Source organism: Cetorhinus maximus, chromosome 10 (genome assembly GCF_964194155.1).
Source record: "Cetorhinus maximus chromosome 10, sCetMax3.hap1.1, whole genome shotgun sequence".
Taxonomy (NCBI): Eukaryota; Metazoa; Chordata; class Chondrichthyes; order Lamniformes; family Cetorhinidae; genus Cetorhinus; species Cetorhinus maximus.
In genome coordinates, this window is record NC_135888.1 from 1,180,783 (window position 1) to 1,195,104 (window position 14,322).

The 14,322-nt window shown below is 37.0% G+C and overlaps 1 protein-coding gene across 8 annotated transcripts in view; it reads left to right on the forward strand.

The window, feature by feature from the left end:
• The window catches only part of znf618 (zinc finger protein 618), a 130,478-nt gene that overhangs the window by 94,131 nt on the left and 22,025 nt on the right, over window positions 1-14,322 (forward strand). For 5 of the 8 annotated variants that reach the window (XM_078549795.1, XM_078549799.1, XM_078549796.1 and 2 more), the window contains 4 exons: window positions 1,495-1,581; window positions 5,838-5,915; window positions 6,412-6,456; window positions 12,486-12,575. In XM_078549795.1, the coding sequence (XP_078405921.1) occupies window positions 1,495-1,581; window positions 5,838-5,915; window positions 6,412-6,456; window positions 12,486-12,575 (300 nt within the window). The remainder of the gene's footprint in view (window positions 1-1,494; window positions 1,582-5,837; window positions 5,916-6,411; window positions 6,457-12,485; window positions 12,576-14,322) is intronic. The other 3 variants (XM_078549798.1, XM_078549803.1, XM_078549802.1) reach the window with 1 other exon arrangement.

Here is a 14,322-nt window from a genome sequence, read left to right on the forward strand (position 1 = left end):
CAACTTTAGATCTTAAACTCCCCCTCCCCCCATTCACACCCCGTTTCTTCCCCCTCCCTTTTGTTTTTTTTTTCAATAATTTATATAGATTCTTCTTTTCCCCCCTATTTCCATTATTTTTAAATCTACAACTAATACCTTGTCAGTCTTTCCACCCCACCCCCACTAGAGCTGTACCTTGATTATCCTGCCATCCATTCTTAATTAGCACTTTTCTTAGATAATATCACCAACTTCAACACCTCTTTGATCCTTTTGTCTGTGACATCTTTTGATTATCTGCTCCTATCACTACTTGCTTGTCCCCACAACCACCCCACCCTCAACTTCTCTCTCCCCCCGCCCCCCACCTTAAACCAGCTTATATTTCACCCCTCTCCTAACTATACTTCAGTTCTGTTGAAGGGTCATGTTGGACTCGAAACGTCAACTCTTTTCTTCTCCACCGATGCTGCCAGACCTGCTGAGTTTTTCCAGGTAATTCTGTTTTTGTTTTGAATTTTCAGCATCCGCAGTAGCTTTTTGTTTTTATAACTATTTAACCCTTCATTAAACTCTGTTGACTCTGCCTAATCAGAAGTGCCCTGTTACCACCGCCTTAACAGTAGATTCTAGTATTTTCTCTATGATTGATGTTGGGCTAACTGGCCTATAATTCCCTGATTTCTCTCCCCTGTGCCCCCACCCCTCGCTTGAACAGCAGGGTTACATTTATTATTTTCCAATCCACAGAGACCATTCTGAAATCTAGGGAACTCTAAAAGGTCAAAACCAGTACCCCATTATCTCTACAGCCCTCTTTTAAACCCCAAGAGTATAGGCCTCAAGGAAATATATAGTCATTGAGAATTATGAATTATTTCTTCAAATGTTTCCCATTGCTTATCTACCATCCTATCTTTTAATCTAATTTACCAACCTAGCTCAGCCAAATTGCTCTTTTATCTCTTTTTTTAAGCTTAAATTTAAGACCTTAGTTTTGGACCATGTTACTCCAAGAATTAAGATGAGGTTCTATTATGTTAAGATCACTGTTTCCCAGAGGACCCTTTACTATAAGATTGTGAATTAACCTTGTCTCATTACACAATATTAGATCTAAAATAGATTTATTTCTGTCATTTTTATTCTCACCCTTTTATTCACCTTTGAGTCTGTCTTGATGTGCTTAGTGAATATCAAATCCAGTACAAGTATAAGAGAATTTAGAGGCAGTTTGGAATATGGACATGAGAAAAACTACAAGGTGAAAATGTGTTTCGCTATGTCTGTCTTGGCAACCATAGGGATTTCCCTGCAATGAGAAATATTGTCCTTGCCCCCAGCTCTACATGCATTCGGTTTTTAACAGGGATGACTAGATAGCGAGCAGTGACAGTTATAGCTGATGATTTGTTTTAGTTCCCTTGTCTAAACAGGCTTGGAGTTACCTGAGACCATTTTACATTATTTCAACCAAGTCTCAGACACTGTTTTCTTTATTACTTCCATCAGACTTTAATGGGCAGCCAGGGAAACCAAACCAAGTGAATGACAGAGAAGAGAATATGGAGTGGAAACCACAACAGCAGGCTTCACTAAGTGAGTAACAAGAATCCAAAGTTTCTATTACTAAGTTGCAAATTATGCAATATTGGCATCTGCAATAACAAGCTGATATTGTTGTTCCTGCATTTTTTAGATTGTGATATAAGAAGAATATATGGTTACTCCATGATTGGGGTATTTTCTTTATTCTGGGCAAGCTATTTTGATCTGTAACTCATTCATTATGCGAATCATTTGAAAGAACAATGTTGCTCAAGGTTTAACTTGTTTAAATATGTTTTAAAAAATGGAGAAGTATTTTTGAAAAATTGCACAAAATACAGCACATTAGCCTTGTTTCAGCACCATGACAAGTTAGTATTTGGTCATTCTATAGCATAATCTTTTTGATAAATCTTGCACAATTTAGTGCCCAGTTTACTGTGCAAAATAGGACTGTTGAGTACTACCCTAACAATATTAGTACAAGATTACTCCTGCACTTATCCTGTTTTCTTGGTGAGATGTATATTGTTTAGTCAGTAGTGTGAGTTTGCCTTTAGCAATTATGTACTGAGTTTATAGCACTGAGTGAATAGGCTAATGATTCTATAAGTAAGCAGAAATTCAATGTAGATTAGAAACATTACCAGAGTACAGCAGTTATTTCTTTTCACTACAGTACTGTACTGGAAACCTGTTGGTGATTCAACAACATGTATGGCGGAACTGTAATTCACAACCATAATTCATGTTAATAGTTTATTTAAATGGGAACTCTGGCTCAACCAATTATTAAATGGTATCGAGCTGCTTCTTTTAAACCAAAAAGAATTTTTATTTATATAGCACTTGACGTTTGTCAGAGAAATGTTTCATGTATGATGAACTAATTTTGAAGTGCAATTGAGTGTTATACAAGTGAATGTGGTGGCCACTTTGGACACAGCAAGATTCCACAAGTAGCAGTGAGCTGAATAAAAGTTTGGCCTGGGCACTCTGGACAGTTCCTTGTTCTTCGTTGAACAATTTCTGAGCCAAACTAACACTGAGTCTATTCAGTGAATGGCTGGGCCATACAAAATAAGAATGTCCCCAGTTCAATCTCCAATCTGTGTTTAGTTAACTGGTTTCAGCTGACTGTTGGTAGGCAGAGCTTAAATTTGACCTCCTCTGGGCTTGTGATGGTGGGGTGGGAGAATCCAGGCAGTTTCTCTGCTCCTGATCACTTCTTTGGTATGTCCTATTGGAAGTAGATGTAGGTGAACATCAGATGAGGCCCAGGATTGGGATCGTTGATTAGTGTATTATTTTGTGATGTTGGTTTCATAACAAGTGTTGCACAAGACTTAAACTCACCAGTCGTGCTTCTGAATTTATTCGCTTCAGTCTGGCAGTTGAGTATGCTGCCTATACAATTGAGTTGAAACCTTGGAAAATAAAGAACAAACCGCTGCTTTCCTGCACAACACAGCACATGTTCACTGAACATAGAGGAAAATTGATTGTAGAGTTTATGGAAAAGTCTGCTGCACTATTATCAGTCACCCTAATTAAAGGATGCAGTTCAAAGGTGAGATCTCATAGGGAGCATAATCTAGATATATTTCAAAAATTAGGTGGATTGATCAGTTGTTAATGCAAGCCTGTTTATACTGAAAATAATGGAGATTTTTTTAAGTAGAAAAGTTGCTTCTAAACGGCATGTTTTAACATGTTCAAATCCTAGATTCTTTCAAAATCTTAATTCAGATATGAATCTAAAAAATCTTTTCTGCTGCATCCTGACTGTTCCGATGGTAATGCCCAGCATTGGTCACATCAGTGAAATACTGATATTTTTCCGTTATTACTTTCTTTGAAGAATTTAATAGAAAATGCATTAAGTATATGGGGAAGAACAATTTTAATTTTGTCAGTCTTTTGACCAGGAGTTTTGGTGCTAATATTTTTCCAGCACAATATAATAGTTCACAATATTTCAGTCTGAAAGAACTTGGTCACAGTATGATGATGGATAGTTAACCCTCTGAGTACTGAGTCCCTTTGCCACTTTCTAAATATCCCTGCTCCAAAACTGTACAAAATTTATATAATTGCTGACAAATTACTATTACTATGAAGCGTAGAATATTTCTGAATAAAGAACTAATTTTATATGTTTTTATTTGATGCGGAAATGCTGGTATATTCCTAAAAGGTTAAACATATCTATTGTTGGAAAAGTTAACTTCCACAATAGAAGTTGCTTTGCTCCGATAACCATTAAGTTTCAATTACAGCACAACAGCATGGTTGCTATCTGTAGAAAAGCCCTCTTTGCAGGATTTTTTTGTGATTTCTTTATTAATGAGAAACGCATGGACAATGCCTGAATAGTTTTTGGATTTAGCATATTACAATTATGGATTAGTTTGTCTGCGGCATAGCACTGTGCAGTAAACTAAGGAGGGCCTTTGCTGAATTAATGCAGTTTGTTGGGATATGTTCCAAGGATTATGGTCACTGTGACAACACTCAGAATCTTTGGAGAAAGATCAGATGCAATTTATGATAAAATTCTTCATCCTACCACAAAAAAGGGGAAATACTTAAATAGAATCAGAACAGAGGGGAAAGGGGAACAAGTAAGCAAAGACATGAGAAAAGGATGACAAGTAATGTGCTTACAAGTAAAGCAGGACATGGCTAGATGGATGATATGACCTTTACAACAGGTATTTGGATGAAGGTCAACAAAAGAAATTTAAGACTTAATGGAAACTAACTGAGACAGCCAGAAGTAAATCTGGTTTAAAATAGAAGCCAGACAATCCAGGTCAGGTTTGACAGGCTGAATAATGGTCCAACACCAACAATGTAAATCCCTTACCCAGCACACTACAGAGATAAAAGGTCTCATCCAAGTGCCAATCCTCTAATTTTTTTTCCTCTCTTCCCCCTAATCTTGTTTGATCTCCCCAATATGGAGGAGCCTGCACCTTGAACATTATGCACTAGATCAGAAGCAGTACCTGAATTCGAGGATGTACTTCCAATCCTAGTACACCTATTCACTGCTTATGATGCGGCGTCCTGCGCACCGAGAAGACTGAGCATAGATTAGGTAACCGCTTTTCGAAAGGCTTCCATTCTACTTGCAAGTGTAATCCTGAGCTCCCTGTCCCCTGCAACTTGAATTCATTGAAGCTCTGTACAAACTCAAGGAATAACTTTGTAATCCTCTGAAATTAACATTGATTTGAATCATTTAAAATGTTAACTATACCTGATATATAGTTCATCTGGAGGTAACTGGCAATGTAAGATGGATATTGTTAGTACTGAGGGTGGGGAGAAACATTGGGACTTGAATTGTATTTCTTCTTTGGGCTGTTGGATCCTGCTATTTTGCCAGCTTTCCCTTCCCTCTCATGCTCTTACCTCCATTCTTCTCCTCTTGCCCTCTTCGACATCCCATTGCTACAGCTAGTCATACGCTCTTTGCCTCTCTTGTGCTGCAAATTCCTTTGATTGCAATTCATGACATCATCTATTGGAAGGATTACCTCAGCCGTCTAAAGGGCTGCTGGTTACTCCACCTGTATATCCCTCTTTTTCACCCTTGTTCTGATTCTATTTAAATACTTGCTTATTTCTGTACAGATGAAAGGTGACACACAAAACTGATCCATTCTCTTTGTAGATATTGGCTGGCCTGCTGTGTTTACAGCATTATCTGTTTATTTTCATTTCAAACATTTACTGTTTTTGCTTGTTCTTTTTACTGTAGTGAAGACCCGTTTCTTTCATGATATTAGGCATTGCATTTTGATCTACTCATAATAAATTTTGGACAAGTTAAAAGGGGCTTTTGAAACTCAAAGGACAGAAGCATACATAAATAGTGGGAAAAAGTATATAAAAAATCAAGTGGTAAGATTGGGAAAGAAACTGGTCCCCACTCATTGCTACTCAAAACAGTATTACTGCCAGCAAACTGCACTGCTCATTTTTACTGAATTGGCATGCATCTTTACTGCAGCATTATGCTGTATCTGCAGCCATGATGCATATTTTGTTTTCCTTTGACACTTTGGTGCTGTTGGATTCGTTTACACCAGGAAAGGAAAAATTGTGCCCAGAGCTCCAGTAAGAGCCAGTGTACGTGGTTTAAGATAAATGTAAGGTATTTTATGAAATTAGTGGCTGTATTTTTCACAATAAATGAAACTCCGCAACTTGGCCTTTTTTTTTAAAGAAAATTATTTCTTACTGCACCTGAACAGTGAACAGCCACTGCATATAGTCTGACTCCTTCTTTGTTTCAGGGGCCTATATATGTGGTGCCTGTGGGAAGAAGTACAAGTACTACAGCTGTTTCCGGGCACATGTGAGAGCACACCTAGGTACATGTTTATTTTTTTAAGCATTTATTGGTTTAACCCTTTGAGTAGTGACTTTTTTCTTTACAACTTTCCAAATGTGCACATGCTTAGTCATCTAACATCTTGAAAGCTATGTTGTTCAAATCCTAAACTTTATAAACTGTTAGAGGAATCTATGGAACCTGACAGCATTTCTTCATTGACAATGTTTGTTGAATAAAATCAAAATGATGTAAACATATTACTCATTTTGAAGCAAAACTTCTCCTGTAGTACTCAAAGGGTTAACTACAGTAATAGTGTAGCTTTGATATCCATCAACCAGACTGTTTCAAAATGGCATACTGCAATACATTTACTATCCTATTGTACGTATATGGTATTTGACTAAGATGTTATTCAGCTGTTGTTGTTCTTCCAAATATTTCAATATAGTTTGGTTTAATAAATAATTGGGCATATATTTATGGTCTGACTGAATTTAGAATATATTTTTAAAAATGTTTCCTTTTCACAGAAAATGAAACTTCCTCTGCGTCAGCTGAGAGCTCCCCACAGACAAGTAAGTACTGCAAGTACTATATCTTCCTTTCTTCATAACCGTTGTTTTGCTCTACCATTTGAACATGGATGGCTGACAGTATCGGTTAGTGGCGAAGATAGGGTCAGCTTCACTCGAGTGTAAGGTCAACACACTTGGATGCTGGGTTTAAGGACAAAGAGCATCAGAAAGGTAGCATTTACAGGGGAAAATCTGTGCTTTGAACTTCGTTGTTTATTTTAAAACAGGACTCGGTCGACCAGATAAATTAACAATAAGACTAATGAGATTTAAAAAGAGCATCAGGAAGAAGGCGGAAGAGAGTACAAGAGATACGCCTAGGTGATGAGACAAAACCAAAGGAAAAGTCTACTGCACTAAATAACAAGAATGAAATCAAAGAACAGCCAGAAGCTCCTCAAAAGAAATATGTACACAAAGCTACAATACAGACACTGGCCATTCAGCCTAACCAGTTCATAAGAGTTTACCCTCCACGTGAGCGAATAGCTGTAATCACATTTGCTGACCCTGCTCTAATATTCATTTAACAGCTTTTTCTCCATCCACCTATGTAATTCAACCATAAATATTAATGTAGTTTCGAATTCAACCACTGAATCTAGAAATGAAACTCTTGGCCGAACAGTTTCTTCTGCACTCTGTTTTAAATCTCCCATGGGCAGAATATTACCGTCGGCGGGCGGGGGTGTGCGGCTCGATGTCATAGCGTGTCATTTCGATATTTCATTCGGCCTATTAAGGCCACTAAAAAAGTAATTTAACTTATTAACAATGTTGCCCATCCAACCTTAAGGTTGGCGGTCAGGCGAAGAACCCAAGCAGCCTTTGGGTTTTTCAGGAAAATTCATCCACGGGCGAGGTTTCCTGAAGGTTTTATAAAATAATTAAATAAATTTTGCAAACTTCACAAACATTTCCCAGCTCATGAGGGGACATGTTTAAATAATTTTTTAACTTTATTTTTAAAAAAGTTTTATTGTCTACTTAATCTCCCTGAGGGAGCTCCGTACCTCAGGGAGATTGCTACGCTCTTTCGCACGCATGCCTTAATTGGCCTGCCCATGTAAAATGGCGGCGCGCAGCAGATTGCGGGCAGAGATCGGCTCCGCGCCCACTCCCGCCTGCCATAGGAAAAATTCTACCCTATGTTTAATTTTGTATCTGGCCTCTTGCTTTAGAGCTCTTAATTGCTAGAAACGGTCTGCTTCTATCTACTGTCTAACCCTTTAATTTTAAACACTTCCATCATATTGTCTCAAAAATTGCAATGTTCTAATGGTAAATGCCCTATTTCCAAAATGTTGTTTTGGTATTTCCTCATAGCAGTCAATACCTTGGTGAATGTGCATTGTTCCTTCAATATCCTTCCTATAGAGTGAGTCCCAACCCTGCATGCAGCACTTTTAACTGAGGTCTTGTAAAGATTTTTATGTTCTGTAGTTCTTGTGACGAAAGTCTTGAAAACAGCCATACTAACCTTACATGCTAGTTTCCTGTGAACCTTTATCCCCAGAGCATCAAGGTCAACTTCATCTGCTGTTGCTGTTTTTCCAAAATGTATCACTTCACACTTAATGACATTGAAATTCCATTGACAACATTTTGGCCCGTTGTGCCCCATCTCAGTTTTTACCCATCTTCTAAAGAATTAATTATGCCTTCTGTTTGGTATCATCTGCAAATTTTGGCACAACTCCCTTCAGGCGTACATCCAAATTATTGATATGCACAGATATGAACAGAACTAGCTCCAGAACTGAATCGTGTGGAATGCTGCTGTCTACTTCCAACCATTATGGAGAAACTGCTTTGAACCCTACTGTTTACTCCCTTTGTAGCCAGTTTTTAACAGTTTGCTACCCATGAAAGTCTCTTCACATAACTCAAGACTTCTTGAAAATGGAGGGCAAGTTTGAGTAAATTGAGAGAGAAATTAAACAAACTGGCTATACACAAACAAATATTTAAGCGCAGTAAAAACTGCAAGCTAAAAATAACTTCTTTCCCAGTCGGTTTTCAAAGCAGAAGTATGTTTAGCTGATTTGCCTCCACTTAAAGCCGCCTGTGTTTCTTGGCAACTGGTCAATCTCCTGTGGACTTGCACACTAGGGTGGTCAGAACCTAATGTACTCTACTGGTGAAGGGGTTTTAGAGGGTAGGGATATTTGGAACATGATACGGAGGTGTAATTTTGTCTCTGTTCTAAAATGTAACATTCCTTATGTTAACATAAATTCTGTTATAAATTCCTTTGTCAACAGTTATAATGGGAACTGCCTTTGCAATCAGACAATACAGTTACGACACCCATCCATCAATGGTGGCACAGCAAAAGGATGGGAGATATCTAATAAGCATGACAAACTTAGGTTCACTGTTTTCATTATCAGTGCCGACAAAGAAATTCACAATGCAAAACGTTGGATGGAAGTGTGCTCAGACATTAGATTTTTAATATATTATGTGTTTTATTTTACCCCCTTGTGAAAATTGAAAGAATTTTCAATCAGTTCAGTTTAGTAAACTTGATACAGATAATCTTTTGCTTAAAAAATTGGTCAATGCCAAATTCATGTTGAGGTTTAGCTCTATTTGTGGGCAGGATGACAGAGATAGATTTTGTAGGTGTACACACTATCTTTTTGGTCTTGGAAATCTGTAGGAGTTATACATTTGCATGATTCCTGGAATGAAAAGATTTTGTTTTGAATTTGTTTAGCTAGGTCGGGGCAAAGACGCCTTGAATTCACAGACTAACCTATTAATAAAATTCTTGCTCTTCTCCAGTTCTATATCATGTGATACGTTATTTATAATAGCTACTTGTTGTGACATTCTTGCTTTTTATTATCTCTTCCTGTAACTAAATGATTTCATGCTGTTGCACGGCTGGAAGAATGTCTAATTTTGAAATGTATAGTTTTCCTAGCTGACTGCGATTTACTGATCCTTCATGTTCCCAAAACATTATGAATAAATTTAAATTTAATTCTGCATGGATGTGGAAATGCTGAATATTTGCAAATAGCGATGATGTATGTCGTGCTTTTGGACATGCATTTGTTTCAAACATTTGCCCTTGGATTTTGAATTCAGGAATAACTATAAAATAGTAATTATGGACAGTGTAGCAGAGCATTAAGTTTAACTCTTGAAAGGAGGAATTTGAGAGATATTTTCATTCTTGAAGATGTATTTTATCAATTAAGAGGTAATCATTTCAGTGGCATGCTTTGCTAACAATGGACAGATTTTTTTTTTAGGTCCTTGCTTGTATCTTGAGCAGCTCCAAATAGGGAAAATGTTTTACAGTAAAATCTCTTGTATTTTTCTTTTAAGAAGTCAAATATATGACTTTCTAATAGGGCACATTGGAATTACCCTCAAGTTATGTATTGTCATTAATGAACAATACGAGTTGTGCCATTAAAAGAAATATTTCTGTGACACATAAAAAAGTATCTGGTTTTATCCAACATCACCCAGGATTAATGCAATATATCAAACGTTGAGGTTTAAATGTCATTCAACCAGCTTTGGATGAGACCAAACTACCCAGTTCTTGTTGAATAATGTTACGTCAGGGTAACATTATTCAGAATGTTTCTCTTAATTTCTTTGCTCATTAAAGTGCTGCAGTTCAATATTTATAACCCTGCTGACTGGTTAATTTTATCTAGTTGTCAACATTATGAAACGGCAGGTGGTATTTGCCAGGTCGACCAAAGCCACATGGGAAACTTGGCCACGCTATCACAATAGTTTTGCAATTTTAATTTATTATGAGAAGATTTGTGCACTGAATTCAGAAGTAATGAGTCTACTAATGCCTTTAGTGATTTTTAAAATTAAACAAAGAAAAGAATAAAACGCATACACAAGGTTATAGTTACACCATTACTTAATATAATAACAAATCCCAAAATTCCTAATTAACCTGACTCCCAACTACACACTCCCTTTAAGGCAACTGTAAAAAAAATAGATTTTATATTTAGGTAGGCAGCCCAGCAAGGTTACCACAGGCACCCACTCGACAGTGGAATTCCAAATGTTTTTAACATAACTTTGGTCACTGGAACATCAGACTTCTGCAAAGCGGCTAGAGGTTGTTTTGCCAAGTCTGTTTCACACGTTGTATCTTTTGGATCTTATACGGCCACACCCTGATAAACGTCCCATCCTTCTTTAAATATATTTCTTCCTTTTTCATCTGTAAATCCCATTGCTTTTTGGAACTTACTTGTCTCATACTATGAAAATCTTTCATGTTGGCAATATGGCCTTTCCTTTTGGGATAAAATAAACATAATAACCTTGCCCTATTTATCTTGTTAGTTGTAAACATCCTACCATCCCTTTTGAAAATCAAACAGCTCCCCACATCCTCTTTCCCTACCCATTCTACCTCTCTAATTGTTGCTTCCACTCTATAAATCACACCTGGAATCAAATCTTGAACTTGTTAATTTTAACATAAAAACAAAATACTGCGGAAGCTGGAAATCTGAAATGAAAAACAGAAAATGCTGGAAAGTCTCAGCAAGTGTGGCATAATTTATGGAGGAAGTGATGTAAGGTCATCAACTGGAATAATCTGTTTTATTGCTGTTAATTTTGTTGGTTTCATTATTTTGATTGCTGTTAGTCTCCATCAGGTTTTTTATAAATTTTCTTCTTAAAGGTTTTCCAAATTTCTTTCCAGTTCCTGTACCCAGTCTAGAAATTGCTGGGTTTTGAAGCTTGCTTTCTCTCATTTAAGTTGCTCAATTGAGTTGTGTATCAATTCGGCAGCATTACTGCAGTTGAGATTGTAGCTCACCCTTGTTGATGTCTGAATCAGTTGAAGTCAGCAGCCAAATTTTAGAGCTGTATTCATTTTTTCCTCAGGGACCATTGTGGTACTAAACAATGGTGCTGATTGTATTGAATTCTCAAATCATGTAACGTTTTGTAACAACCAGCCTATTTTAAGCTCTCCCAGAGGACTTAATATCAATGCCTGAAATGATGGAAAGCAGTAAGAAAGAATGGTGTCCTTTAGTTGCCAGTGAGACTTCTAAGTCCAATTTACATTCAAGACACAGGTACTTCAGATCAAACAGAAAGTTGAGTATAGGATCATGTTAGTCAGTCTGGTGTGAGTTGATCTTCCTCCTGGAAAGGAAGACTGCCACTTCCTTCTGTGTACTGCCACTTGCAAACCAAGAGCAAGCTACTATTTTTGCCTACACGCTTTGTATACCTTGCGCACTAAGTTGGATTGTGTATACATTCTACAGGTTAACCAGCAAAAAAACAGATTAATCTGCAGGAAGAACTAGAGCTGAGTTTTTCCCTTCAGTACACGATTTGAACTGCTTGTATTATAGTTAGTCCCTGGCTGGCTGTTTGGTATTGAATGCAGCCTACTCCAGTTCAGATCAACTGAAAGAGAAATTAAAAGAGTTTTGAGGCTTTGTGGAGCCTCTGTTTAATTTTTATTTTCTCACTTTCTGCCATAATATACAAGTGCTTTTTGTGTGTCTATGATTTTTTTTAATATGAGATGTGTTTAATCTCAGTTTGTGCTTGTAACCCAGGAGAAAAGTGAAATTCATGTTTTGTATTTTTAATTCCGATCCACGTTTTTGCTTCCCCTGCTTGCTGGCAACCAGTTGGTTCTCTGCAACAATGAAAGCGCGTGCAAAGATACTCAATTACAGATCTTTATAAGGTGTATGTAATAACATTTTCAAATCATAGGCAAGTGTCATTTGATAGTTGTAACATAATCAAATGCACGTGATCAGGTCTCCATGAATACATCTGACAAGATTGACAAGCTCCTGCAAAACCAACAAGAAAAATGTTCATGAGCAAATGTAAATATAGAAGAGAACTACTGCAGTAGTAATTTCAAAAAAATACTATTTTGTGACGTTCTGAAGTATAAGATCTTAATTCCTTAATGTTATGGCATTGTGTTTGGTTAAGGAAATGGAAATTGTCAAATTTATTGACGTGTTTTCTCCTTTGATTTTCAGAGAATTTTAGGTATATGTGTGACATCTGTGGCAAGAAATATAAATATTACAGCTGTTTCCAAGAACACCGGGATTTACATGCAGTAGATGGTATGTATTTGCAATGTTGTTGCTTCACTTTATTCTGGATTAGGAATGATGCTTACAGCTTGTTATGACCAGGTGAGAACGAGTGATCTGACACCCCTCTATTCAACCACCTTGGTCGATCACAACAAAGGTTTACGTATATTTTTCACAAGGATATCCTTTTTTCAAATTAGTATGTACTTAACTATTTATGCATTGAGCAATAAGGAGCCAATCAAACATGTTTAACTATTAAAAGTTAGAGTCCAATAAAAAGGTTAAAAGAATATTAAGTTAAATATCCTTTGCTTGCCTTCGAAGCATAGATTGTTAAATGTTGCAGCCAATTTGGACTAGCTGGTTTCGTGGATGTGGTCAGATGTAGAAGATGTTACACTTATTACTAGATCTCGGTTTGCTGGTAGATTTCTGAAAGTACACTTCTCGAACCGGGTGATGTAAGCACTTTCCAAAAGAAAGAGAGGGAGAGCACGCAGTTCTGATGAAGAGTCATACAGACTCGAAACGTTAACTGTATTCCTCTCCGCAGATGCTGTCAGACCTGCTGAGTTTTTCCAGCTATTTTTGTGTTTGTGTTGATGCAGCTTTACAGCCTGTTTACTTTCTTGACACTACCTGTGTCACTTGCAGTGTCTGCAGCCTGGCCTGTTATACTTCACTCATTGTGTATTTCCAGGGGGCTTTGAGTGGGTCTGTCTGTAGCAGCTGGTTGTTTCAATATTGAGCACTTTGCATTTTAATGTCTCTTCCTTAGATAGTGATGAGTTTTGATGGATCTTTGAATTATATGAAATGTCCCTCTCTTTACTCTCCCCTGAGGGTGTCATGTTTGCTTTTTCACCTTCACCTTGGAAGGTGGCCTTGCATTTTTAAGTGGGCTGTTCTGTCTCATTTCAAATTGCAAAATTTCCAGTCAGTTGGAATTTGAAAAGTCATATTTTCAAAATTAAAGGGGCATAGCCTTGTGGCAAGCTCATAAAAGCTAAAATAAGTACCAACTTCAGATTTGTTGGAGAATTTACCAATTTATAAATTCTACTGAATCCTAAAATCAAAACGTTTTATCAGTAATAAAGGCAAGAAAAAGTTGCAAATACCTGAATTTAAAAAGAAATCTTGGCAACAAAAAAGTGATGCCTTACTTAAAACCGAGAAATCATCAATGCACCCTCTAAGGTGCAAGAATGCATAGCAACCCAGAAGACATTGCACAGTTGTTCTGTTTAAGATGCTGTGCATACATGCCAGCACTAAAAAGTTAAAAGGTGCCTAGAATTGAAATGAACAGCACAACAACAAAAAAAAGAAACGTTGGAATCATAGGAAACTAATACTGCAATTCTTAAAAATTTGAAAACCGCATTACATTGCTTCACCCTGGATAGCAAATTAAATGTGTATTTGAAATTTTTGTACTTATGTTCAGTATGAAAATTATTTCACTGTCTGTGTATTTTGGATGTGCAAATTATAGATTTTGTCTGTAAAATTTAGATTTCATACTTTTCAGTTATATAACAGGGAGAGTGAGAGTAATTGTGGGTGGCAAACAAAACTTGTTGCACTGCTTCAGGAGGCACTTGTTTATTGCCATTTTTCATCTGTCATATTGATATCAATGCACTAAAGAAAAATCCAGGAACAATACTGGAAATCACAGCTGGTTTCTAAACAACTTTCCTTTCTAATCACTCATGAACCACTTCTGTGGGTAAAAGGCTTTTCACCTCGAGGATCCAAGGGATAA